We start from the raw sequence: 27895 nt of genomic DNA, 5'->3' as shown, positions 1-27895 counted from the left end.
GAGGCGCTCCCGAGCTCATCTCCCACATTCAGCTTCCATTCTAGACCGAGCTCCATCTGCTCTCTGACGTCACAGCATAATATACAGACTGGCCAATGACAAGAAGCTTGACAGCCCCACGCCGGGGACCAATCCAAACGTCGCTTTTATTGTGACTTCCTTATTACGTTGGTAGCACCTATACAATTTTATTCTTAAGCAGCAATGTAACAATAAAGCAGAAGTACCACCCGTTACCACTGGCAGGGGAGCCATTTCTCTCAATTCTCTCTTTATTTCCATGAAGGCAGACTCGCGGCTCTGCCATGAATCTGCCACTTTCAACGCAAAACTCCGGATTGGCTTCCGGTTTGGCGTGCCCCCCCCCCCCCCCCCCAGGAAACAGTCTCAGCCAATAAGAAAACAGATTTACTCTTCTCCTTGGCAACGGGTAGGACGCAGACAGTGGTGAGCTGGTCCCGGGTGGGAGGGAACGAGAAAACACCCGAGCCAGCGCTCCCCTGAAATGTTCAAAGCAAAAGTGCTGCTGGTGGGCCCCAGTGAGGTAAGAGCCCGGTTGCTGCAGCATGCACGTCCCTCCGCCGCCTCTTATACCAGCTACGCTACACGCTGAGGGCAACGCCAGGGGCTGGCTACAGAACGCAAAGGAAGATCTGTTATGGGCTAGACCTATGGCTAATCTTTTTTTCTCCAGAGTGCACGCTCTGTCTCTAAAATGCAAGAATGACGTCCCCCGTGCAGCGGCACAGGACTTAAAAGCAGCTCAGATCCACTCCACAATCCTCCGTCCACACCTGGATCTGATGAGTAGACAAATGAAAGGCCCGTCCAAAATAACAGGATTTCATTCTTTAAAGTAGTTCATGCGATAGTTGAAAAATGGAGTTCGATTTCTTTGAACCCAGTTCAGACAGATATATTGAACTGTGCAGGATGCTTTATGCCTTTTTATTGATCACCTGTATATAAAGCAGCCTGTGGAGGCAGATTTCTGCTTGGATGATGACGTTGATATACTTACTGTCCAAACAAAATCTGGGAATGGGTTCAGCAGACAAATAATATAATGTGAAGTATTTTATGTGCTTTTAAGCTGTATATTTTTAAATATTTTGAGCTGTATCTTGGCTAACATTTTTATTTTTTGTTCATGCTTTTTGTAGAGTGGGAAAACAGTTTTGGCTAACTTTCTCTCAGATGCAACAGAAACTGTGGGTGGGGAATACAACCCAACTCAAGGGGTAAGGTAAGATTAGAAAAAGAAAATACTCAAAAAATGGCATTTTATTCTGTGCAGAAGAGAGGGACTGACATTTAATTTACTGACTGCTAATCAGGAATAAAAGTCTTACAAATTAATGAAAAGCAGCAACAAAAGTATTAGCATGGCATCACAACATAAACTGTTAAAGCCATGTAGGAACCACAGCTAGAATGGTTTGGTGTATAGTGAAAAATGGCAGATAAATATCAAAATGGTCCTTCCTTCTAGTCTGCCCAGCAAGATTTCTGGGGTAATAGCAACTACCCCCAAGCAGAAATGTAAACTTCAAGTGTAATAGAAAAGTTGCTCCATTTGTTCATTTCTTTTCTCTAGCCAGCAGGGATCCTCAATATTTGTATTATACAGTAGTAAGAGATCATAGTAAATGGTCTGCCCAGATCGAGATTACTTAACCAGCTCCTTCTACCCATATCCCTCACTCAACCTCTCAACCCTGTTCCCACCAATGCTCTCCATAACTGTTCCCCAAGTATATCTTTCTTTCATCACTTCTACCTGTTACTCCTACACCATCCCCTTGCCCCCGTGGTCTAGGCCTGTCCCATCCCATGCATTTTAAAATTCCATCACAATTTTTAATGCCTCTCTCTCTCTGCTGGTAAACAATTACAGAAAATAAGATCAAAGCCCTAATCTTATGTTAGATCCAGGGAAAGAAATATTAATACATTAAAAAAAATCCCCAGTAAAAACTCTGCTCTTTTAATATTTAAAAGGTTTGTTGGACATTAGATTTGTGGGGAACACACTGACCAGAACTCTGTAACTTATTTCTGGTCCCTATTTTTCTTTTATATTTAGTGCAGTGCTAATGTGCTTCATGTACTGAAGTGTGTATTTCACTCTTATTCAGAAATAAAGTCAACTAACTTAATAAATAACAGCTTCCTCATCTTCATTGCAAATTCCTTGTTCATTGCCCATTGTGCAATTGCTGGAACTAGTAATTCATCATTAACAATTTCCAAGGGTTGTTGGTTTTTTTTTTTTTAATTTGTGCTGGGAGAGAATTGAAACTCACTTACATATGATTATTTTTATAGGATCCTAGAATTTGAAAGTTCAAATGTACCAAATGTAAATGGTAGCAACAAAAGTTCAGGGTGTGAAGTTGAACTGTGGGACTGTGGAGGAGATCCAAGGTGAGTCTTATCATATCTGTAGTCAATATGTTTGTTACCACCTGTACCATACTGTGCATAGGAAGTTAGACTGTACTGTCAGAAAATAGTATTGCACTGGTATAACTGCAGATTATCATAGCAGTAGCTCAGCTGTTTTAATCTTTTTCCTTTTTCATTTAAACTTCTTGTATACCAAGGTACGACGACTCCTTGTATACTTCTAAAAGGAAACCTGAGATGTTATATTAGAGGTGTACAAACTTTAAAAACGTAGTTTGAGTACTAATTTGATGAACCCGCAAGAATTTTCTTGATTCATCAATTTTAGGGGGTCATTTTTCAAAATGCGATAAGGCGTTTTCGCATGCGTTAAGGGCTTATCGCATGTGAAAAGCTCCATTAACGCATGCAATAGGCCCTTACCGCATGTGAAAACGTGTTTACTGCATGCGATCGCACCATATCATATGGTGCGATGCAAATTCAGAAAATAGGAGGAGTTAGGGGCGGAGAGAGAGAGAGCCTGGCCATAATATCATGGCCCATAGCTAAGTATTTGTATCCCTATGGTAGGCCCACCTAGTAACTCGAGGTGGGGATTAGGTAAGAGTGTAGGGGGTTAGGGACCACTTTGACATTCTACGTGACACCTACGAACAGAACAGTGGTCTCTTGTGAAGATTTGCTGGCCTTCGGAGTGAGGAAACTCACTCCAAGATGAGATTTGGGCAAGGTTCTCTCAACCTAGCTTGATGTTACCCAGGTAGAGAGTCCAACTGGCTTTCTTGAATAAGAAAGTAAAAGAGAGAAAGAAAGCAAAGAAGGAAAAACAGCTGAAAACCAGACCTGGAGCATTGTTCCTGCCATTCCACAGGACCTGCTCCAGTAACAAAATGAAGATACTACAAAACAACAAATATATTTGGTTTATTGCTTTTGCTGAATATGGAGGATAAAAATCAAGAGTTAGTTAATGATGATCGTCCAGCTGAAAACACGTGTTTATTCAAATTCAGCTCATTAAGACAGGATTGTATAATTTTTATGGTTGAAGAATTTGAAAGTGAACATTTGATACCATCTGTTCTGTTGAGAGGTCCAAGTTTATCTGTGGGAATCCTTTACAGAAAGAATTTACTATTGTTATTCCAGAATAATTTAAAAAAATGTATCTTTGAGACTGTGTGAGATTGAGTTTTAACACAGCCAGTCAGCGGTAAAGGCTGCAGCAACCTCAGAGACCTGTTATACTTTACCCAGGACAACAGCAGAATTTGATAATCCTTAGCAGAGGAAATCCAAGTTAACTGGACAATCAGCAAAGCTACCTTTGTTTCACAATTATTGTGCAGGGGAAGGAAACTGCTGCAGACACAAACTGAGTATTCAGTGCAACTGCTGTAAAAGACACCATCTTTTTATTCTCTGTGCACAGAAAATAGGGAAAAATTGTTTATCCTTTTATTTTTCCCTTTAGCTAGTAATACAGTGCCAAGAAGTCTTTGGGAGCACATTGAGTTAACATTGCTTTTAAGTATACCTTCGGAAGATTGTCATGGAGAGTGTAGTGAGTCCCTTCCCATTTTATTTAATTAAAGCATAGGTAACACATTGAAGAAAGAAGTTAACAAATCATCGACCCAGCATCCACATTGACTGCAGGACCTAGAGAGAACTAAGATATGGGAACCAGCTGAGAGAAACAAAGCTACAGACTTTGAGCTAAGTATACTTGCACCACAGCCTACAGTCCAGGTAGACCAACTCGCAGGAAAGACATGCTGAAAGAGTGTACACCTACTCAGACAAAGAAGGAGACAGCTGCAAGACAACTCTTGAGTAGAAAAAGTTTGATAAAGGAAAACACGAATAACAAGACACAGCTACAGCCTTGAAAGTAAAAGATGGTTACCTTTTTGCAACTGCCTGAAAGCAGGAACAGGGGCACCTGCATAGGACAGTGTGAATACAAAGCATTACATTCTTCAACCTACTGTCCATATTTTGGGTTAATACTTAACATGTTAAAGTACTTACAGAATACTTATCCAACAGTTTTATTCTGAACAGTCTTTCTTGATTGAAGGGCAGTGATCATACTGCCATCTCAGGAATAGTTGCATCTTTATGTATATAAAAACATCTTGTATATAAAATAAATTTTTGGCATTGTTGTCAACATTGTTTATGGTTCTTTGCATTTTATCGCTGTCCTTGCTAATATATCTTGTTTACTATACAGCAGAAGAAATCTAGTCATTCCCTACCCTTCCCTCTTTTCCCTCTTTTCCCCCTTCTCTCCCTCCCTACCTGCGGGAGACTATATTGGGTGGGGTCCACTCCACACACTTGCAACACCCAGTTGGAGAGAGGGCTTCTGAGAGTGTCCCCTGCCAGCTCCGTTGTAAGTCTCTGCCTTATATACCCTTTGCCCACATACAGGGCAGTTTCCATTATTCTGCTCTTATTCACCGAAGTCAAGAAAGATTTGTTCACATTTCTCAGTGATGTACGTTTTGACTCTCAGCGGCCAAGCGTTAACTGGTAACACTTGTGCAAAAGCACACTCAACTGGTCCCAAAGTGCAGGCCCCAAGATGTTTCACGCTCTCACTTTATTTTAAAGATTTGAAACTTGCTGGCCAGCTATGATGAAGGACTCTCATGGGGTTGTAATAGTTTTCAACCCAGACTTGCCAAGCCACTTGAAGGAAACCGAGATGTGGCACAGCTCCTTTGTACAGCAGCAGCAGTTCCAGGATAACCAGTGCCTTCTCATCGCTCACCACAAACCAGGCTCTGGAACAGACAAAGGGCGGCCTCCTTTAGGTAAGCAGACAGAAATCTCCAGTTTGTAATGTAATCATCATTTTCTTCCTGCTTTCTATTCCTTGCCCTTTAGATTTTTGTGGGATTCTTCCTTTCAACTCTGTTAAGAGTCACAGCATACAAGATAGTGAATGTATATGCAGAGTATAGGTATGTGGCTAGCTAAGGTTGTGCATTGCACTGATGATAGTAGTCACTTTTTTTCTGTACGCTTTAAAGTTAAAGTACTTTGGCCACATTCATGTGCCGGCCTCTGAAGTGAGTGGCACAGCAGCATATTTTGCCTCCTGGACTACAGTGGCAGTTTTCAAACAGAAGACACAATGCTTTAGGTATTTGTTGTTCTCTTAACCTAAGTAGAATGTTCATTTCAATTCAATGCAAATATGGTTGTAAGGAATTCATGTCCTGTATTCCAGACACTTTTTGACTGATTTCACTGTTCAGGGTGTTCATATCATCTTCTCTTTGATTCCCTTCATTGGTATTGACGGAACTATCTGTGGAAGTGATGACATGATCTCAGGGGATGGGTTAGAGTGAATGAGCTTTGGGTGTGGGGCATAAAATTAAAATCATGACTCGGGTGCCTTCACCTTAAAACACCACCTCATGTGCAAGATACAAGATTTTGGTTTGGAAACACGCCAAAGAATAATATAAAGTAATACCTTCTTATTGGACTAATGTAAGACACTTCCTGACTAGCTTTTGAGAGGTAATACTCCTTCAAGTCCAGACAGATTCTGCTGGTCTCTCAAATAGGTAGATTTTAAAAGCATTGCTTGCCCAAAAACAGCCCCATACATGCGAATGTGTGTGAGAGAGAATGAGAGGCAACCTGACACTCTATATATCTCACTGTAAGAGGGGCATTTTCACTGAGGGTGGGTTTTGGGGGGGGGAGTTACATTGGTTTGCCTAGGGCGCAAGGGTCTGTAGATCCTTGTAAAAGTGCCCCTCTTACAGTGGGAGATATATAGAGTGTCAGATTGTGTGTCTCTCTCCCTCTCCCCCCCTCTCCCTCTCCCCCAACCATATAATCACTTGTGTGCACATGTTATTAAAATATGCGCGTAAAGGCTGCACACATAGGCGTGGCAGGGATATTTTAAATGATACGGGGTGTACTTGCATGCATGATATAAAATGAAGTGTATCCTCTGCTCGCGTGCCAATATATGCATTTATGGGCGCACGCAGGGACAGTGCAACCCACTGTGCTAGCCGTGCACTTGCACAGCGCAGCGGCCTGAGGAGAATCCGCAAGGCCCCGCAAAGAAAAGGAGGAAGTTGCAGGGTCGCATGGCAGTCCATTTGATGAAGAAGAGCTGCACGATCGCGGCGAAGAAGAGGAGGAGCCATAAGGCCGCGTGATGTTTGCAGCCCGCCACGTGGCCAAGATGAGAGAGTTGCAGGGCCGTGCAGCAATTTCCCAGCTGCCGCATGCCAAAGAAGAAGAGGAGCCGCCCTGTAGAGCCACGTGGCAAGGATAAAAGAATTGCAGGGGGCCAGCCATGTGGCAGTTCCCAGCATGCCGCGCGGCGAAGGGGAGGAAGAGCCACAGGGCCGCACGGCTAGATGAGGACCTGCAGGACCACGTGGTTCCCAGGCGACCATAAGGAAAAAAAGCCACGAGGCAGTTTCCAATCCACCTCGCAGCAGAAGTGGAGGGCCAGGGCTGCTGGGAGAAGCCTTGGTGTAAGCATGTGTCTGTGTGTCGGTGTCTGAGCATGTGTGTGTGTGTGTGTGTGTGTGTGGGTATGTGTGTGAAAGGGAGCTTGTGTGTGTGAGAAAACACTGAGACAGATGCAAGCTCTAGGGGATGATGGAATAAGAGGTCCCAAATAGTTTGGGGGTTTTTGGGGTGTTTTTTTTTTTTTTTAAAGTAAATTCTTCATTTTATATTAGGAAAAGTTGAGATATTGATGCATAGGGGTTCTCTTTGTGCATGTGCTTTTGAGCGGGTGTGCGTCTGAGCATGTACATCTGAGAGCGATCTTCTGTGTGTGAACACGTATATGTAGGAGGAAGCATATGTGAGCATGTATGTGTCTGAGAATGTGTTAGAAAGAGGGAGCATGTGCGTGTATGAGGGAGAAAGTGTATGTATGTATGTATGTATGTGTATGTATAGATATATATATCTATGAAAGAGAATGGAGAAAGTTTATGCATCCCTCTCTCACTAATCCAGTACACTTTCAGAGTGACTGGAAATCAAAAGATTCCAGGTATGGAGAGTGTGAATTATTTTAACCTTATTAGTTTTAATTTTTGCATGTTTGATGAGTCTGCTGTTTGAAAATATTGTATTGGTGTTTGAGAAATTTAAAACAAAGTGTTTGAGTTTTTAATTATTGGATCTTTCTTTCATCAGCTGTTTTGAAATATTCTTTTTATTGGTATGTTTATACTATTATGATTAATGTATTTATTATATTTCTTGATGATACTTATTTATTTATTTGAGCTTTTTATATACCGTCCTTCCAGAATAAGATCACAACGGTTTACAAAATCATCGTTCATATTCTTGTTTAACAATCAAATTCTGTGCCAGCATTCATAATCTAGGTCAAAACCACAGCAGATATATGTTCTTATTCCTGTTCCTACATATTCTTGCTCAGCATGACAGTGGATTTATAGACATCATATTCGTACATTTTCAAAGTTGGTATTGCAGCAAATGCAGATTCTGATTCAACTACCTATACATTTTACATCAATCATTACTTATTGCTCACTTCACTACCATTGAGGTTTTCAGTATGTTGGTATCTTATGTTAAATCATAAGCTTTTCTAAAGAGCCATGCTTTCAGTTCACATTTGAAATTCTTTCTATCTGTTCTCTGGCCTAATGACTCTAGAAGGGAGTTCCACAACTTGGGTCTGCTATGGAAAACATTTGGTCCCTTACTTATGTTAGATGTGTGTTCTGAGTAGAAGGCACCAATAGAAGTCCCTTGTTTTGTGATCTTAGGGTTCTCAGTGATGTATAGGGTTGAAGTGTCACTCCTAATAAGCATGGGTCAGGATTTTTGCCGATATTGAAAATTAGGGTTAATTCTTTATAATGAATTCTGGATTGTACAGGATCCAGTTCAATGTCATCAGCAAGGGAGTGATGTGGTCACATTTCCTTGTCCCTAGTAATAGTCTAGCAGAGGCATTTTGCAGTAGCTGTACTGGTTTTAGTAAGCTTGAAGGTAGGCAGTAGTCTAATTTTGAAAATATTAGTGTTTGTAAGACAGTGCGGAAATCCTGTATTGCTAGTAGAGGTTTCAGTCTGTGTAATATTCTCAGCTTGGTGTATCCTGTTTTTATTAATTTGTTTATATGCTTTTTCATGGTGAAGTTCTCATCAATTTGTATTCTTAGGTCTCGTACTTGATCTGAAGGAGTAATAATAATAATTCCTAGGTCTAGTGTTGGCGGTTTGATTATCGTTGTATCTCTCCTTAACCTCACAATTTCAGTTTATTTTGGGTTTAGAGTTAGTTTGTTGAGAGTTTATTATTGTTTAATGTCTGAGGATTGGTGGTGGTTTCTGTTTTTCCATTGTTACACTGCATAGAGTATGACTTGTTGCGGTTTTCCTATTCAGGTTTTGCCTGCATGTTTCTATTTATAATTTATGGTCTCTTTATTCTGTATTTGGTGAGGGTCTGCATGTTTGTCCAAGGAGGGGTATTCTGCTAGCGTGTAGGAATCTATGACAGCTTGGTTTCTTCTGTTTTCTTAATAGGAGGTGTATTGGTGTTTTAGGGTGTGGTGTAGTATTTGCATTGTTGCCTTTTCCATAGGTAGGGTAGTTGTTGTTTTTTTAAGTGCTGACAGTTAGTGCTGTTTTGGTGCGGTGGGTTTATTATATTTTAATTGTAATTTATTCATCGCTTTTTGAAGGTCAAGCCCACACCTAAAATGCACTACAGTAGCCCTAATGCCATATGGTTTCCAAGTGTCTTTTTTTTTTTTTTTTTTTTTAGTGTTTTCTGGTTGGCATCAAAGAAATGCATGCAAATACTTGTGATATTTTTTTACCTCAGAAGATTGTACTTTGAATATTCTTTTTCATGTAAAACCTGAATAACGAATGCATAATTTTTAACTGTGTACATGGAGAGAGTATGAGGCAGGGTGCAAAGGTATAAGATTTGGCTAGGGCACCTAATACTCTTGCACCAGAAACGGGTTCCAAGGGAGGGGGTGAAGACCAGGCGGGTAGAGGAGAGACAGTTTTAAAGTTTAGGTCGCTGGAAGGAGCTGGGCTTTTTTTGGCAGGCCCGAGACAGAGACTGAAGCGGGGGGGAGGGGCAGCACAATAATTGTTCGAATAGGGCAGCAAAAACAGTGAACACCAGCTCTGGGCGCACATGCACGTCTTTTAAAATTTATCTGTATGCTAATTGCAATCTTAAGCCTGATATTGACAAGGTCACCTTCTGGGAAGCAGGAAAGGCTGTTTTGAAATGAGATATTACAGTTGTGATCATAAGTTTACATACCCCTAGCAGAATTTGTAAGATGTATAGCTTTATAAGAAAACATGAATGACCAGACAAAACACGTCTTTTATTTTTAATGTGTTTCAAATTAAACCATTATGCATCACAGAATAGCACAATTATGAAACAAACCATAACAATAAAGGAAATAATAAAATGGTCCTGTTCAAAAGTTTGCATACCCTTGAGTGTGTGGGCTGATGATATACACTCAAGTTGACACACAAATGTTGAGATGGCAATGAAGGGCAGGTATCCACACCTGTGCCTTGTTTGATTGTAATTTAGTCTATCTATAAAAAGTCAATGAGTTTCTTAGCTCTTGAGAAACCTTTGTTCATTTCATCTAGGGCTGCACTGTCTTGGGTTAGTGAAGCATGGGGCAAGCAACAGAACTGTCAAAGCATCTGCGAGCAAAAGTAGTTCAACTTTATAAATCTGTACAATTTATTTATTTTATTTATTTAGAATTTTTATATACCGACATTCAAATGGATATCACATCGGTTTACATAATAACAGGGGTAACAATTAAAACAGTTGGAAAGGAAAATAATAGTTATATCTAACAGGGGATTCAAAAGGAACGGGATAGAGAGCGGAGTGGTCAGAGGGACCTAGAGAGAGGAAGATAGATACAGAGTTTAGGGAAGATTAAAATTAAAAATTAAGAGACCGAAACTATATTACATTACAACAACATAAAAGGATATAAAAAGATATCCAAAGATTTGAAAATGCCAATCAATACTGCTCAAACTCTGATCAAGAAGTGGAAAATTTATAGGTTCTGTTAATACCAAGAAAGATTTCAGATACAATTGCCAGGAAAATTTGTCGGGATGCAAAGAAAAACCCACAAACAACTTCTGCTGAAATACAGGCTTCTCTGAAACAAAGTGATGCACAATTAAATACATGAACAAAATTGGGCTGCATGGTAGAGTTGCCAGAAAAAAGCCATTGCTTTATAATATGCTGTCCCACTTATAATATGCCAAACAGCGCCTAGAGAAGGTTCAAAACTTCTGGAGCAAAATAATTTGGAGTGATGAGACCAAAATTGAACTTTATGGTCACAACCATAAACACTGTATTTGGAGAGGAGTCAACAATGCCTATGAAGAGAAGCACACCATCCCTACCATGAAGCATGGAGGTGGATCTCTGCTGTTATGGGGGTGTGTGAGCTACAGCAGCACAGGGAATTTAGTCAAAATTGATTGGCAAGATGAATTTGCATTCATCAGACAGGAAGCTGCGCATGGGGCATGCTTGGACTTTCCAACATGTCAATGATCTGAAACATAACGCCAAGTCAACCCTTCAGCAGCTGCAGCAGAAGAAAGTAAGATTCTGGAGTGCCCATCACAGTCTCCTGACCTCAGCATCATTGAGCCACTTTGGGGAGAACTCAAACATGGAGTTCATGCTAGACAACCAAAGAATTTACAGGAGCTGGAGGCTTTTTGCCAAGAGGAATTGACAGCTTTATCACATGAAAAAAGGATCTCACATTCACAATTATCACAAAAGACCTCAAGTTGTCATTGATGCAAAAGGGGGCAATACACGGTATTAAAAGCTAAGGGTATGTAAACTTTTGAACAGGATTATTTTATTATTTCCTTTATTGCTAAAGTTTGTTTAATGATTTGCTATTCTGTGGTGCATAAAATAGTTTAATTTGAAACACATTAAAATAACAGAAATGTTTTGTCTGATCACTCATGTTTTTCTTAAAATGTTACACATCTTACAAATTCTTCCACAAGTATGTAAACTTATGAGCACAACTGTATATTCTAAGTATTGCAAAAACACAAAAAGCAGGAAATGGAAATGGTCAGTCTGATAAAGACAGTTCAGTTAGTTATGAGAAAAAACACTAGTTGTAGATCAGAAGACTAGGAATCTTGGCTAATAGCAAAATGGCTCTTAATGCTCATATAGAAATGGGTTCTTGTTTCTGTTCGGTATCTAAATTAGTTACATTTGATAATAAAGCAGAGTTGCTTACCTGTAACAGGTTTTCTCCTAGGATAGCAGGATGTTAGTCCTCAAACATGGGTGAAATCATCGGATGGAGCCGGGCACGGAAAGTTTGTCGACCCACCTTCCGGAACAGGAAATAGGGAGACGTCTCCCCCTCTCTTTTATCGGAGGTGAGTCAAGATCGCCTCGGACCAGTGGGTCCTGGAAGTGAAATGCAAAGGGCATGAACTGGAATTTCGCAGTATTCCTCTGGACGTGTTCATAGTGTCCCCTTGCCACTCCCCGCAGAAGAAGCAGGCAATGGGGTTCATGCTTCAAAGGCTCCTCCGACTGAGGGCTGTGCTTCTGGTGCCCACGTCTCAAAGTATGGGGCGCTATTCCATTTATTTTGTTGTGCCCAAGAAGGAGGGCTCCTTTTGTCCCTTCTTGGATCTCAAGAGGGTCAACTGTCACTTGACAGTGACTCATTTTCGAATGGAAACCTTATGCTCTGAAATAATGGCGGTGCAGTTGGGGGAATTTCTGGCTTCCTTGGATCTGTCAGAGGCTTACCTTCATATTCCCTTGGAAGTGTTGGCACACCAACACTTTCTATGCTTTGCTGTGTTGGGGTGCCATTATCTGTTTCAGGCACTGCCTTTTTTGGTCTAGCCATCGCACCCAGAACATTTTCCAAGGTTATGGTGGTGGTGGTAGCAATGGCCTTGTGAAAAGAAGGAATCCTGGTGCACCTGTATTTGGATGACTTACTGATTCGAGCCAAGTCTCAGGAAGAGAGCCGCCTGTTGACATACAAGGTGATCGCCTTATTGCAGGATCTTAGTTTGGTGGTAAACCTGACCAAGAGCGCAATCTTCAACCATCGCAGTCGTTGGAATATCTGGGGGTCCGTTTCGACATGGGACAGGACAGAGAATTCCTACTGGAAGTTCGGATCCAGAGATTGATGTCTCAAGTGCTTCAGTTGATGAACACCATTTGCCCGATGGTGTGGACCTACCTACAAGTACTCAGCTTGATGGCAGCTACCCAGGAAGTAATGCCATGGGCAAGGGCACATATCCGTCCTCTTCAGCATGCTCTGTTATCTCTTTGGAACCCACAGCCTCAAGATTATGCGGTTTGGCTCCACTTGCCGATGGAAATCTGCTCCCACCTCCACTGGTGGTTGCAGGAGGATCATCTGAGAAAGGGGGTTCCTTTGTCCTCTCCGGCCTGGTTGATACTCAGGACAGATGCCAGTCTCCACAGTTGGGGAGCCTCACTGTCTGGAGTTAACAGCCCAGGGGCGCTGGAATGCCATAGAGTCCCGCTGGAACATCAATCGCCTGGAGGCCCGGGCAGTATGGCTGGCATGCTTGCAGTTCAGCTACAGGCTGTGGAATCAGGCAGTTCATGTGATGTTGGACAATGCGATGACTGTGGCCTATATCAATTGCCAGGAAGGAACCAAGAGCCAGCAAGTGTTGCAGGAAGTAAACCAGCTGATGGAATGGGCAGAAGGTCATCTGCAGATGATCTCAGCCTCTCACATTGCAGGGAAAGACAACGTAACAGCAGACATTCTCAGCAAGGAGAGTCTGGGCCCAGGAGAGTAGGTTTTCTCAGCCGAAGCATTTCAGCTGATTGTGGATTGCTGGGGCCTTCCATTCCTAGACTTAATGGTGACTTCTCGAAATGCGAAGGTTCCTCGCTTCTACAGTCGCAGGAGAGATCCATGGTCCCTGGGAATAGACGCTCTCATACAGGTCTGGCTGGAAGACAGATTGCTTTATGCCTTTCCTCTGTGGCCTTTGCTGGATGGATAATTCGCAAGATCAAATGCCACAGGGGGCTAGGACTCCTGGTGGCGCTGGATTGGCTCAGGCATCCGTTGTATGTGATTTGCGCCAACTCCTGGTGGAGGTCTCCCTTCGTCTTCCTCCGCACATGGATCTGCTTCAGCAGGGACCGGTTCTCACAAGGATCCGATTCAATTCTGTCTTATGATTGGGACCTTGAGAGGGCTTGCCTGTTAAAGCGTGGTTATTCCTCTGCGGTGATTGCCACTTAACTCATGTTCAGAAATTTTCTACTTCCTTGGCTTATGTGCTGGTTTGGAAAGTTTTTGAGGCCTAGTGTGAGGAGCGGAGTGTTCTTCCTCATTCAGTTAAGATCCCTCTTTTTTTGCAGGATGGATTGAATAAAGGCTTGGCTCTTAATTCCTTGAAGCAGCTGTTGCCTGTTTCAGAGGCCTGGTGAATGGTGTTTCCTTGTCGTCTTGTCCTGATGTGGCCTGTTTTTTGAAGGCAATGAAGCAGCTTAGGCCTCCCTTGAGATTACCAATTCCATTGTGGAGTCTTAATTTTGTGCTAGACGTTTTGGCAGCCCCTATGTTCTGAACACTTTGTGGCCTTTCCTTACAGTTGTTGACCTTGAAGACGGTGTTCCTGGTGGCTTATATGTTCTGCATGTCAGATGTCTGAGCTGCAGACCTTGTCTTACCGGGAGCTGTTCCTTCGGGTGACTCTGGGGGCATTACAGCTGCCAAGCTGCGGTGTGGTCTTCCTTACACACTTTTTCCAGGTTTTATCGTCTGGACGTGCAGGCCTGGGAGGATGCAGCCTTTGCACGTGCGGTGTTGACTCGACCGAGGGCAGCCTTCCACTGTTACATTCCACTGGTCCAGAGTTTATCTGTCTACATGCTAGGAAATGGAGAAATTACTTACCTGATAATGTCATTTTCCTTAGTGTAGACAAATGAACTCAGCTTTCCACCCTCGGCTGCCACATGAGTATGTCAATAGTCCTCCTGTGGGGCTTTGGGTCCCAAGGGATTACTGGTAATATATATATATATAATATATGCAGTGCAGGAACAAGTCTTTGCCAACTGGTACCTCCACTTATTATATGCATTAGCAGAGGATCTTTTACACTTCTGCCAGAATCTCTTCAAACTAAGTCACCCAGAAGTGGGCAATCTGGAGAAATTCAGAGGGCATATACTAAAAGTTAGAAAATGTTAATTCCAGTGTTGAGTTATTGCTGTTATGCAAATATCTTATAACTCTGCACTAGGTGGTGCTAGTGCAACACTTTGATTCCTGAGTTTGAAGCAGCAGCATTAGTAAAACCATAGATACATATATCTATCTAAATTATCTGGCAGTTAAGCACTCTTCCCACACTTTATTTTGTGATTCATTTGTTTTAATTTCATTCCTAAGGAAATGGATAGATAGTATTGCACAAAGTTTCTGAAAGATCCTCTTCCTTAGCTACCCTGACTGTTGTTAATACAAGTAAATCAGGGTTTTACTGTTTTGATCCCCATCAGAGAATGATAGAGGCATCGCATGGATACAGTAAGGGATGAATAGAGCACATTCAAGGTGAAGATGAGTTTAAAATCAGTGGACTTGTCAATAATGCACACTTTTTATTTAAATAAAAACCATGAAAATATAGGAAATAACTTATGGTCAGCAAAAAGGAAAGGAGAGCTAGAAGGAGTGGCAGTTTCTACCCCTAATAGAAGGCATAGGAGGGGACCTGCACAGAATGGCAGTTACTACCCTTAAAAAAAAAAAAAAAACTTGCTGGGCAAACTGGATGGACCATTTGGGTCTTTTTCTGCTGTTATTTACTATGTTACAAGTTCAGAGCTGGACACATTAGCTTGTAGACTTGCTTTAAGAGGGTTTTATCAGTGATGTGTACAGAGTTGAATGACTTGAAGGGAAGCTATCTTGTAATTTAATTTAACCATTTCTAGTCTGCCTTTCCAGTCTACTCGGACTCGCCAGGACAGCATACATTAGAAAATAATTTAAATCTCTTTAGGTGGAGTACATGCAAAATTAAAAACAAAAACCAATAAACGAAATAAATACAATGACGGAGCACATAAGAAAAAACAAATACAATAAAACACATAAAGCCATCAAAAACCACATAAAAATATCAACCAAAAGACTCTATCATAATAAACACCTAGCACAGATAGCAGTTGGATTGTTTGACGGGTATGTCTAACACAAACCCGCCCTAGAGATAACCCATCATATCCCGATACCATTATGCCCCCGCTTCCCCATAACTAATTAACATCTTGGGAAGCACGTCCTCAGCCCAAAGCTACCTATTCATTACTTCATGACTGATCTTCATCCATTCTTCTTATGACTTGCTCAGGTTTTTGCAACATTCATGAGGGTCAAGTAATAAAGACTCCTACCTCAAACTTCTCAGCACTGAATTAAACAGTGAATGACCTCTAATTGCAAAACATCTCATCCTAGGTTTTCTTAACCGTAGCTCTTTCACAGATTGGGTGCTTAAAACAGCTTCCTGGGAGGACTGCAGCAAAATAATTTGGTTCATAGCAAGTCAGTAAATATTGAGGAGCTATTCCTCCTAGAGCTGTTTTACCAAGGATAGTACTTTAATCTAAATCCTACAAACCATCTGTAACCAGTGTAGTTCTTTAATCAGTACTGATACTCTTTCCTTTCTTCCTTTGCTCATAATCATGTTTGTTGCTGCATTTTGCACCCTCTGCAGTTGGTGTACAGCTTTTTTTTTTAAGGGAAGGCCTGTAAACAAATCATTACAGTAATCCAAGATGGACATCACCAGGGCCTGTTTTGCCATTCTGGAGTATAGTTGTCTTGCCCGATGCAAAGAGGACGAGTTGAGCATTATAGACAGATCTGTATAAAAAGTCTTACAGAAAATAAAATAGTATTTAGATCAGTGGTTCAGACTTTGCCAGATTAACTGACCAGAAGTTATTACACTCTGGTGTTTATTGGGTGACTTATACAGACATACAATGTGGATGTTGGCCCTGTAAGCAGTCACATAGAGAGACCAAGGATTTTGATGATTATGAAGGCTGAATTCTTTCATCTTAAGAGGGCTGAGACACGTTCCCAGGACTATGTAGAGAAGCTTGCAGCGCTGCTACCAATACCTGGTTTGTGGGGGGAGAAGTTTGCTCCACTGCTGCCTATACGTCATATGTAGTTTGGTAGGAGAGGTTGCATAAACTCTCTGTGCTGTAACTGTTCAGTGGAGGAAAATTGGAAAACTTTAAATTGTCTATATTGATTGCAGTCACTAGCAAGTAAACTTTGCATTTGTTACATTTAATTGGATGGATGGGCAGACTGGATGGGCCATACAGTCTTTTTCTGCCATCGTGTAACAGTAATAGTATGTGCGCTTGCAGATAAGGACCATTTGGCCCACCTACTGTCCATGGATACTGTGCTCAAGACCATCATTGTCCCTGGTTCTTTATGCTCATTCAATACACAAGGACGATAACTATAAAATGAGTGCACGGGTGCCCATACACAGGAATTTTAAATTGTGCGCGTAATTAAAATACTCCTGCCATGCGAATATGTGCTCCTAATATTAAGCAAATGTAATTCACATCTCTTCCTTACAAATTTGTCGGCTTTAACAAAGAGGATTTTAAGACATGCTTGCGTGAAAGACAGTCTCACTTCCACCAGTTTGCCCAGTCTCTCTCAAGGTCATCGGTCCCCTTTTTGTTCTTGAGCCTCCACTTCCCCCTGTTTACCCAGACTCCTCACCCAGTGCTTTTTGGCCTCAAATGAGTTTTCTTCAGACTTGCATCTCATCAAGAGCTGCAGTAAATACGCAGGGCTTACAGCCCGCCCCTCACTGTGGCCACTGGATTTAAAAATATGAATTTGCACACAAACATGTTGGCCTGCCCTGGATCGTCCCTGACACACCCTAACTCTGCCCCTTTTCCCCTTGCATTGGATTGTTTACATACAGGCATATATGCACACAATTGGGCAATTTAAAAATATGAATCACCCGTGCTCAGCCCAGATATGCATGCATGTGGGCCTTTAAAGTGAGCAACTTTTAAAAAATTCACCCCAAAATATCTCCCAGCTATCAACCATGCAAGCTTGACCGTCTGCACGAGGACACTTTTTATCCTTATTCCCACTAGCTGGAGTTACATAACCAAACTGTCCTGCCACCAGTCTCCCCACTTTAATCTGTAACTATACTAAGGTTCTGCCACTGCTCTGTGCTGGTCAGCCATGCCACTTATCCCTGGGAGTCTGATGCAGTCTTAACCCCTTTCCGGACGAGAGAACACAATACAAAAGGCTCACTGACTAATATATTCGGGGTGGACCGGAAAGGGGTTAATAGCCTCTTCCTGCAAATCAGATCTGTTGTCTCCCTGCCATTCCAGTTAGATGTTCATATATGTTTCCATACCTAAATGAACACCCAGGGCTCCCACCCCCTGAAACACACACACACTTAAAGTCATTTGCAGAGATGCTTAATTTGCTAGGCATAGCTTTGATACACAAAAGAGCAGAATAAAAATATAATTAACATTGTTTTAAAATACGTTTGGAACAGTACAACATTTCCTTCTCTTGTCATGTACCTGCTCCTCCCTGCACAATAGCTTAAAACAGCCAAGCAGTCCAGGAAGAGGAAAGAGGGTGGAAGAAGGGGAAAGGGTTCCTTTGTACAAAATGATGTTTATATTTTTTTTTTTCTTCTCTGATTGCATCTTCCTGTTTCATGTAAAAGCGACATCAATGACCAAACTGAAGCTCTTACACTCCAGCCTGGAGGAAGATCCTGAGGATGTCAGGACAGAGTTCCTTAAGTTCCTGGGAGGGGTGATCACCTCACTGTCTGAGGTCAGAGAAAGAGAAGAGATGTCTATTATCACCTGAAACCATGAGCAAGACAACTAAAGGCTGCCAGAAAACATTGTTCTCTGCATTTCTGTAATGCAGAAAACATTGTTCTCTGCATTACAGTTTAACGTTAAAAATATTTCTGATGATGATGAAAAAATGATCCTGTGTTTTACATACTAAAGCTGTATTTATTGGGCTGCGACTTTCAGACTTTTATCGGCTTGGATTATTAGTTTAAAATCCTGTCTGCAAAGAGTTACGGCAGCTTGCCTCTAATTTTGGGGCCAGTATAGGACAGGACATTAACAGCAGTGCAGGCCTTACTGTGCATTAAATGTTGCATTTATCTATTGCAAGTGGTTAACTCACGTTAGCAAGCTTGCATTTTAACACAAAATCTTTGCTAATGAGCAAAGGTATGCAGCTTGTTATCTATTAGTGTTAAAAACCACACAAAATATAACACAGATGTATTAATGGTTGTAATATCCTATTTATTTTTTGTAAACTGCTTTATTTTGAAGGAATTGCGGTCAATTGAGTCCTTAAACTAAATGCAAAAAAAGTAACTTCCCCCCCAGAGATGTAAAGCTTTTACATTTCTATACACTTTATTGTATGTGCTTTCATGTCTGCAGTAACACAAGCCTCATTTCCATCTCATTAACATCAACACCATTAAAAAGTGCATTAAATGCTGTGTTTATGCATGTTACTGATGAGGATAACGCACCTTCGTGCATTGGCCCTGATATCTGAAAGTGATCAATGCGTAGGCAGGGAGAACACTGCTTATGCTTTACAATGCTTTGTTGCAGGTAACAAATGTGAATTCTGTGACAGTGATAAAAAGAAGCACATACATTGCAGACAATTATACGTTCAGTTAAATAAATCTGACTCTCCCATTCTAAACCAGTGAACTTGCTGGTTCATAAGGTGCATATTCTTTCTGTTTTCATTGTAAAGGAAGGTGTTTCCTCAGAAAAGGCTTGGGATCCAAATAAAATATAATTGAATTAAACAGCTTGATCAGCCCTGATACCCTTCTGTTTATTCTGTGTATTATGCAGGACCTAGGGCAGGGGTTCCTAAACCTGCTCTGGGGGACCCCAGCCAGTTGGGTTTTCAGGCTCTCTAAAATGATTATGTAAGAGAGAGATCTGCGTGCATTGTTTCCATGCTATGAAAATTTATCTCATGCAGTTTCAATGTGCATATCCTGAAAACCCAACCGTTGGGGGGGGGGGGTCTCTCAGGACACGTTTGGGAGCCAGTGGGCTTGGGGCTGTCAATCTAGCCATAAAATTGCACTCTGGGAATACAAAAAGGAACGTAACAGTTTTAGTTTTTCACTTTGTTGTAAATGTTATGTTATTGAAGGATATAGCTTTGTATAAATGTATGAATACCTATGTTAATTGTAAGTAGACTTGGACAGGGTGGTGTATGAATCAATCTGTTTACCTGTCTCCTATAAACACAGGGTTACCACTTTATCCAGGTTATCCTAAACACACTGATTCAATTCTGGCTTTGCCTCGTTGCATGCATGTAGATAGAGTTGTGCTTGTGAAAATCAGAACGACAATTACATGCATGCAGTAGGGCAAATCTGGATCAGATCAGCCTCTTTTGGTTGACATTGCTGAAAAGGCAAGTTCAACACCACACAAACAACCTGTTCTGATGATGTTTGGAGGACACGGAGAACCAGTCCAGGAAGGCAAATTTAAGATTCGGTGGAGTGCCTGAAGGTCCTGACTTCACAGACTGTTTTCAGGTTGTCACTAATATCTGTATGGCAGTACTGGGTGTGAATGAGGAGGGGCCTGTAATAAAATTGGAGAGGGCTCACCGTTCCTTGGGTCAGGTGCATCCTAATGCTTTCATAGTTTTCAGTAGGAGAAGGTGGCTTGCGCTGTGAGGCAGTCGGGGTCTATAACCTGGAGAAGCCATAAGCTTGAGATATACTAGGACCTGGCTATTCTCACTATACTTAAGGAATTTTGGGACATTATAAATTAGTTCCATAATCAAAATATCAGATATCACTGGCAATTTTCTTTTAGCCTGAGTGTCACTATCAAGGGGGTCACCTCAAAGGGACTGCAGAACTCTATGGTAGGAACTTCCCTTATTATTCTACACATAACTCATGTTCTTGGTTAGGTTATTTCTTACTTGTTAAAGCACCGGTGCATCAGATCGAACATGCAGAAGTGGGTAATACTACTTTATCAGATCATGCCCCAGTGTAGGTGACCTGACAGATATCCAGTGGAGATGGGGGGTCATCAGTTTTGGAGGATGAATGATAGACTTTTAGCTGATAAGAAATTTCAGGAATCCCTTCTGGACGCCATACGTGAGTACCTGATCACTAACAGTACGGACAAGGTCTGATGTGGCTCGGTTTGGGAGAATCTGAAGGCAGACATTCGGGGAAAACTGATCTTACATGCCTCTTTTCTTAAGAAAGAGTGAGAAAAGAAATGAATAAGATTGTTACAAGTGGTAGCTAAATTGGAGTTAAGCCATAAAAGGTCACCGGAGGCCCACAGGCTGTGCCGGTCGGAGGTTTGGAAGGAGCTGTGTGACCTCGATCTGGACAAAATTGCACATCAGTTTTAATTAAGCAGAGGCACTTTGAATTTGGTAATAAGGCAGGGGGGAATTGGAGTGAGGAGGTTGAAGGAAAATGTTACCGAGAATCATTTTGAATTGCCAAAGAATGGGTGAAATAGGAAGTGGTTTGCCAGGGTGGAGGAGGCGTCTATAGGCGTTCGATCGGTCTCCGATCATGCCCCGGTGTCCGTCTTGTTGCGGAGTGGTACGGTAGAGCGGTCCCCGTTTCGTGGCGTATGCGCCCGGACTTGTACCACGATGAGCAGTTTCGTGAGTATTTACAAGGGTGCTGGAAGGAGTATGTCAAGCATAATTCTACCCCAGATATCTCCGCGGCGACCTTGTGGGAGGCCGGGAAAGCGGTGATGCGCGGGGAAATCATTGCGTATGTGGCTAAGACGAATCGTCAACGGAATGCTGAAATAATCCGCCTTACCCAGGTCCTTAAAAGTGCCCAACAGAGACACGTGGTTGATATGACCCCGGAAGGTAAGGGACAGGTTGACCAGGCGCGAGCTACGCTGAATTCTTTGCTCCATCAACGGGCGTCCAAATCACTCAAATATTTTCAATATCAACTTTATAAATATGGTAATAGGGCCGGCCGACTCCTGGCCCACTTGGTTCGCCCTCGGGGTCAGAGGCAGGTTTTAGTTAGTATTAAAGATAGTCGGGGCGAACGTCGAACGTCCCCTGGAGATATTGAGGCTAGGTTTCTTGAATATTATCGCCAACTGTATGCGGAATGTCGTAGCGATCCGCTGGTTCGGGAGGAGTTATTCCAATCGACTGAATGGCCGAGGGTGACTCCAGCTCAGTTGGCAGCTCTTAACACTCCCATTACTGATCAGGAGGTGCATCGGGCCATTCATGCTCTCCAGTTGGGCAAGGCTGCGGTGTCGGACGGACTCGGCTCCGAGTTCTATAAAAATTTTAAAATTTCATTTGCTTTCCCCACTTGGGGCTTTCTATAATACATTGTTGGAGGAGGGGGGCCTCTCTCCTGCGCTTAATCACTCGGTTATTGTGGTTCTCCCTAAGCCGGGAAAGGACCCGGAGGAGGTGGGGGCTTACAGACCTATCTCCCTGATAAATGTGGATGTTAAGTTATTCGTGGCTATTTTGGCTGCCAGACTTAGTGGTCTTCTTCCCACACTCGTTCACGACGATCAAACTGGTTTTGTACGGGGCAGACATGGGGTCCGGAATGTGCGCCGCCTGATGGCCTCTCTTAGTTATTCTGCTGGTGCGGACGCGGCTGTTCTGAGTCTTGACGCAGAGAAGGCCTTCGACTCATTGTCTTGGGATTTTCTTTTTTGAGTGTTGCGGCAGTATGGCTTTGAGGGGGCTTTTGTGAAGTGGGCGGAGGTTCTATATAGCAACCCTAGTGCTAGTATTTTATTGAATGGGACAGTGACCCCGCCGTTTGACTTACATTGTGGAGTCCGTCAGGGTTGCCCCCTTTCTCCCTTACTTTTTGTTTTAGCGCTGGAACCACTGGCTATTCGGTTGCGGGAGGAGCCACTGATACGGGGATTGCGGGTGGGCCAACAGTCCCTTCGTACTGCTCTTTTTGCGGATGATATTTTGCTGTTTGTTGGCAAACCGCAAGCCAGCGTTCCCGTTATTATTAATCTTTTTGACCAATTTCGGGAGGTGGCGGGACTATGTATTAATTTTGGGAAGTCGGAGGCGCTGGCCTTGAATCCTCAGCTGCAATCTTCATGGGTGGGCACTTTTCCACTTAGGTGGGCGCCAGCTAAGCTGAAATACTTAGGTATTTGGATTCCGAGGGACCTACAGCACTTATATGAATTGAATGTTACTAGCCTATTGGAGCGGATCCGCTCACAGCTGGAGGCTTGGGCCTCGCTTCCCTTATCTCATTTTGGTCGCTGCGCTCTTATTAAAATGATCATTGCTCCCAAGATCTTGTATGTCTTGTCTATGGTTCCTTGTTGGATACGGGATAGGGACTTAAAACGGCTGTACGCGGCCCTTCAGCACTTTATATGGCGGGGACGGAAAGCCCGTCTTAGTTATCAGGCTATGACTTACTCTCCGGATCAAGGGGGATGTGGCCTGCCTGACTTCCGCTTGTACAACGCGGCATGCCAGCTGCGCTTCATAGGGGAGTGGCTTACGGGGGACTATAAATTCTGCGTGAGGGGGCTGATTTCCGGCATGGCTGCCCCTTGGTCGCCCCTGAGTCTTATTCAATCTAGTGCTGGGGAGCGGCGTGGGCTTACATACCCTAGGGTTCTGCTGTCTCCGTGCATTGCGGCATGGCGATGGTTACGGGGGCAGCGGGGATTGGACGGGGTGATTTCCCTCCTAGTGCCCCTGACTGGCAATGTGGGCTTTTTGCCGGGACGGGACTGTGGGGCTCTGTTTCATACGTGGGCGTCTAAAGGGGCGATGTTTGCCTTTCACTTTTATGACACCGACACTCATACATTGCTGGACTTTGCTACCTTGGCTCGCACTTATCGATTACAGACTCATCAGTTTTTCGCGTATCTGCAAACCAGGCACTACTTAACCTCTTTCCGCTAGACGCCAGACAGGGTGGGACTCGAGTGCTCCTATGCTAACAAGGTTTTTGACACGGCCTACCTAACTAATACCATCGCGAAGTGGGCTACGCTTGGCAGATCGTGGCGCTCAAACCCGCGTCTTGCTGTGTTGGCGGACAAATGGACTGTTACTTTTGGAGAACCCATTACTGAGCAATACTTGGCGAAATGTTTCGAAGCGGTGCATCGCCAGCTACCTGACATTGGACTGCGGGAGGTGCAGTTTCGCATCCTTCAGCGGATTTACTGTGATGATGTGCGACGCTTTAGGATGGGGAGTACTGACTCTCCTCTCTGTATTAAATGTGGCCAAGAGGAGGGCACTTTGGTACATAGACTGTATTCTTGTCCCACTCTTCACTCTTTCTGGGCCACGGTGATGGGCGTGATTTCCCAGTGCACTGGAGCACCGCCGCCCATAACGGGGAAGTTTCTTCTTTCCAGTCCTCAAGCCTGTACTGCTGTTGTCAGCCGATCCAAGGACCGCTTTGGACGTATTGCGGCTATGCTGGCATGCCGCACCATATTGTCTGGATGGGCGACACCTGTGACGGCCCCTACTTCAGCAGAGTGGTTTCAGCGCATGGCCTTGGTTTTGCAGATGGAACGATTGGATTTTTTGAAAGGCCACCGTACGACTGATAAACTGTATGGGGCGTGTTGGACTCAGTGTGTTTCATTGTTGCCGACCTCAGTCCAGGTCGGCCTGCGGGAGAGTGGGTATACTAATGATTGGATTGCTAATATGGTCTCTGGGGGGACGGGGTTGGGAAGGGGGAAGGGTGGCCCGGTATGAATGTAGTGTGAATGGGTTGGGTGGGGGGTATGTGGGTGGGTGGAAGGGGGAGGGGGCGAGGTGGTATATTTAGACCTAAGAAAAGGCCAGAGCGCATCTACTGGCCTGGACGGCTACTGTTCTTACGGTTTGTCTTGCTTCTTTGCTGTATTTCCCTCCTTGTGAGGGGTTGATTGTTATTACCTTATGGTTTTCCTTGGCTGGTTGGTTGTGTTTTGCCAATAAAAATTATTCTGACAAAAAAAAAAAAATGGGTGAAATATTTGGGGGTTAAAATTGGTCTAAGGAGTGAAGAGTTGTTTGGGATTAACTTTGTGCCCTTGATGACTAACAGTCAGCAGGACTTGGATGGATGGGAGAGGATGGGTCTCTCTTGGCTGGGAAGGGTGGCTATTTGTAAGATGAATATCTTGCCACGATACTGCTTTTTCTTCCAGACACGTCCAGTGAAAGTTCCAGATGCTCTTTAAAAGCTATGGCAATGAAAGTTCCGCTTTATTTGGAACCGTAGACCACCCAGAGTATCAAGTCCAGTTCTTTATGGAAGGTTGGAGACCACCCAGAGTATCAAGTCCAGTTCTTTATGGAAGGATGGAAAGGGGAGGGCTTGGCGTCCCTAATTTGTCTTGGTATTATGCAACAGCCCAATTGAGTGCTCTACTGCAGTGGCAAGTATGATTGGGTTTGAAATCTTGGGAACATATTGCCCAAACTGGCAGGAAATCCCCCACTGGAGGTTAGGTTGGGGGTGGGGGGAATATGTCTTGTAAGGGGCTATCGCTCTTCTCAGAGTCACTTCTGGATGTTTGGAGGAAATGCTGATATAGGCTCGGTGAGGATAGGCGACTATACCACCGCACTTCATTTTTATTTAATAAGGATTTTTGCCCAGGCTTAGAGGCAAAGGAAATAGCACATTAGACAGGGAAGGGACTCGCTACGGTGCAGCAGATATGGAATGGATGGGGTAAGACCATTTACACAGATACAGTGAGATTTTCAGCTTGTCCCAAATGATTGTTTTTATTACAATCAGCTCACTACTAATGGAAGAAAGGATAAATGCTTTGCTAAATGGAGAGTCTAAATCTAAGATGGGTTTTCAGAGAATGGGAAGTAGAGTTGGAAGAAGATTTGGAGGAACAAGAAAGGGAGTGCTGTTTTAGGACCACGGGTACAGCATCAGTTTTGGCTTTATTAAAAGAAAATGGATATAAATTGTTATGTATATGGTAGTTCACTCTGGTGAAGCTTAAAAACAAGTTTCCTGATAAGGATGATCATTGTTGGAAGGGCCATGGTGCAGAGGGGACCTTTTTCCATCTGTGGTGGGCTTGGCAGAAGGATGGCAAGCTGTGCGATGGGGTCCTAAGGCTCTCACAGTGCATACTTTATGTCCCAGTACCCATTTGACCATTTGAGGCTGATGGAGGCAGAGGAGGAGACTGATGGAGGAGGGACTTAATTTAAGACACAAGAAGGAGGCGGAGCAGCTAAAGTATGCCCCTCCTCCCCAAAGGAAAAGAGAACAAAAAGGGATTTTCCTTCCCCCCGGCACACTCTAGCGAGGGCACTAAAAGAAAGAGGCCACAGGTTCCCCTGTGACCTACACCCACTCTTCACCACTACACCACTTACCTCTTGGTAGTCCACCTTGGTTCTGTTGCTTGACTTCCATTCTACAGGTCCTTTAGTCTTCTGAGAGCCAAAGCCAGGAGAGATGCTCACTGCTTGCTGCCCTCCTGTGAAATGCCACTGAGTCCAGGCAGCTCTGCCTTTTATAAGCCTCCTGCTCTCATTATGACCTCACTGGCTGGTGGGAGAGAACATTTGAGGCTGATGGAGGCAGAGAAGGGACTTATTTAAGACTCAGGAAGGGGGCGTGGCAGCCAAAGGATGCCCCACCTCCCTAAAGGAAAAGAGAACAAAAAGGGATTTCCTTTCCCCCCGGCACACTCTAGCAGGGGCACTAAAAGAAGAGGCCACATGTTCCCCTGTGACCTATACCCACTCTTCACCACTACACCACTTACCTGCAGGTAGTCCACCTTGGTTCTGTTACTTGACTTCCATTCTAGAATCTTCAGGTCCTTCACTCTTCTGAGAGCCAAAGCCAGCAGAGATGCTCACTGCTTGCTGCCCTCCTGTGAAATGCCACTGAGCCCAGGCAGCTCTGCCTTTTATAAGCCTCCTTCTGTCATTATGACCTCACTGGCTGGTGGGAGAGACCATTTGAGGCTGATGGAGGCAGAAGAGGAGACTGATGGAGGCAGAGGAGGGACTTATTTTCAAGACCCAGGAAGGTGGCGGGGCATCACCGCCCCAAAGGAAAAGAGAACAAAAAAGGATTTTCTTTCACCCCAGCACACTCTAGTGGGGGCACTAAAAGAAAAAGGCCACAGGTTCCCCTGTGACCTATACCCACTCTTCACCACTACACCACTTACCTTTTGGTAGTCGACCTTGGTTCTGTTGCTTGACTTCCATTCTAGAATCTTCAGGTCCTTCAGTCTTCTGATAGCGAAAGCCAGGAGAGATGCTCACTGCTCGCTGCCCTGTGAAATGCCATTATGACCTCACTGGCTGGTGGGAGAGACCATTTAAGCCTGATGGAGGCAGAGGAGGAGACTGATGGAGGCAGAGGAGGGACTTATTTTCAAGACCCAGGAAGCGGGCGGGGCAGCCAAAGGGTGCCCCTGGTCCCTAAAGGAAAAGAGAAAAAAAAGGGATTTTCTTTCCCCCCGGCACACTCTAGCGAGGGCAATAAATGAAAGAGGCCACAGGTTCCCCTGTGACCTATACCCACTCTTCACCACTACACCACTTACCTGCAGGTAGTCCACCTTGGTTCTGTTACTTGACTTCCATTCTAGAATCTTCAAGTCCTTCAGTCTTCTGAGAACCAAAGCCAGCAGAGATGCTCACTGCTTGCTGCCCTCCTGTGAAATGTAACTGAGCCCAGGCAGCTCTGCCTTTTAAGCCTCCTGCTCTCATTATGACCTCACTGGCTGGTGGGAGAGACCATTTGAGGCTGATGGAGGCAGAGGAGGGACTTATTTTCAAGACCCAGCAAGGGGGCGGGGCTTCACCGCCCCAAAGGAAAAGAGAACAAAAAGGGATTTTCTTTCCCCCTGGCACACTCTAGCGAGGGCAATAAAAAAAAGAGGCCACAGGTTCCCCTGTGATCTATACCCACTCTTCACCACTACAGCACTTACCTGCAGGTAGTCCACCTTGGTTCTGTTGCTTGACTTCCAATCTAGAATCTTCAGGTCCTTCAGTCTTCTGAGAGCCAAAGGCAGGGGAGATGCTCACTACTTTCTGCCCTGTGAAATGCCACTGAGCCCAGGCAGCTCTGCCTTTTATAAGCCTCCTGCTCTCATTATGACCTCACTGGCTGGTAGGAGAGACCATTTGAGGCTGATGGAGGCAGAGGAGGAGAGT

At 43.7% G+C, this 27895-nt stretch overlaps 1 protein-coding gene across 4 annotated transcripts; it reads left to right on the top strand.

The window, feature by feature from the left end:
* The first annotated feature begins 413 nt into the window (after positions 1-413).
* IFT22 (intraflagellar transport 22) lies at positions 414-19483 on the top strand. Of its 4 annotated transcripts, XM_029612672.1 has the most exons (6): positions 414-544; positions 1164-1246; positions 2329-2427; positions 5035-5237; positions 18336-18520; positions 18553-19483. In XM_029612672.1, exons 1-5 carry the CDS (start codon positions 506-508, stop codon positions 18482-18484), a joined length of 573 nt encoding a protein of 190 aa, XP_029468532.1. In that variant the 5' UTR covers positions 414-505; the 3' UTR covers positions 18485-18520; positions 18553-19483. The 4 variants fall into 4 exon arrangements, with proteins under 4 accessions (XP_029468532.1, XP_029468533.1, XP_029468531.1 ...); XM_029612673.1 differs by having other exon boundaries at positions 1164-1241; positions 18336-19483; XM_029612671.1 differs by having other exon boundaries at positions 18336-19483.
* Positions 19484-27895: the final 8412 nt, after the last annotated feature.

The sequence above is a fragment of the Rhinatrema bivittatum genome, chromosome 8 (assembly GCF_901001135.1).
Source record: "Rhinatrema bivittatum chromosome 8, aRhiBiv1.1, whole genome shotgun sequence".
NCBI classification, from domain to species: Eukaryota; Metazoa; Chordata; class Amphibia; order Gymnophiona; family Rhinatrematidae; genus Rhinatrema; species Rhinatrema bivittatum.
Note: the sequence above shows the minus strand (reverse complement) of the source record. Positions and strands in the feature narration are given on the sequence as shown.

Excerpts from the sequence above, each read along its gene's own strand:
- IFT22 (XM_029612672.1), top strand. The coding sequence starts at position 506 with ATGTTCAAAGCAAAAGTGCTGCTGGTGGGCCCCAGTGAG. Across the intron at positions 545-1,163 it reads TGCTGGTGGGCCCCAGTGAG|AGTGGGAAAACAGTTTTGGC; the intron begins GTAAGAGCCCGG and ends TGCTTTTTGTAG. Across the intron at positions 5,238-18,335 it reads CAAAGGGCGGCCTCCTTTAG|CGACATCAATGACCAAACTG; the intron begins GTAAGCAGACAG and ends TTCATGTAAAAG.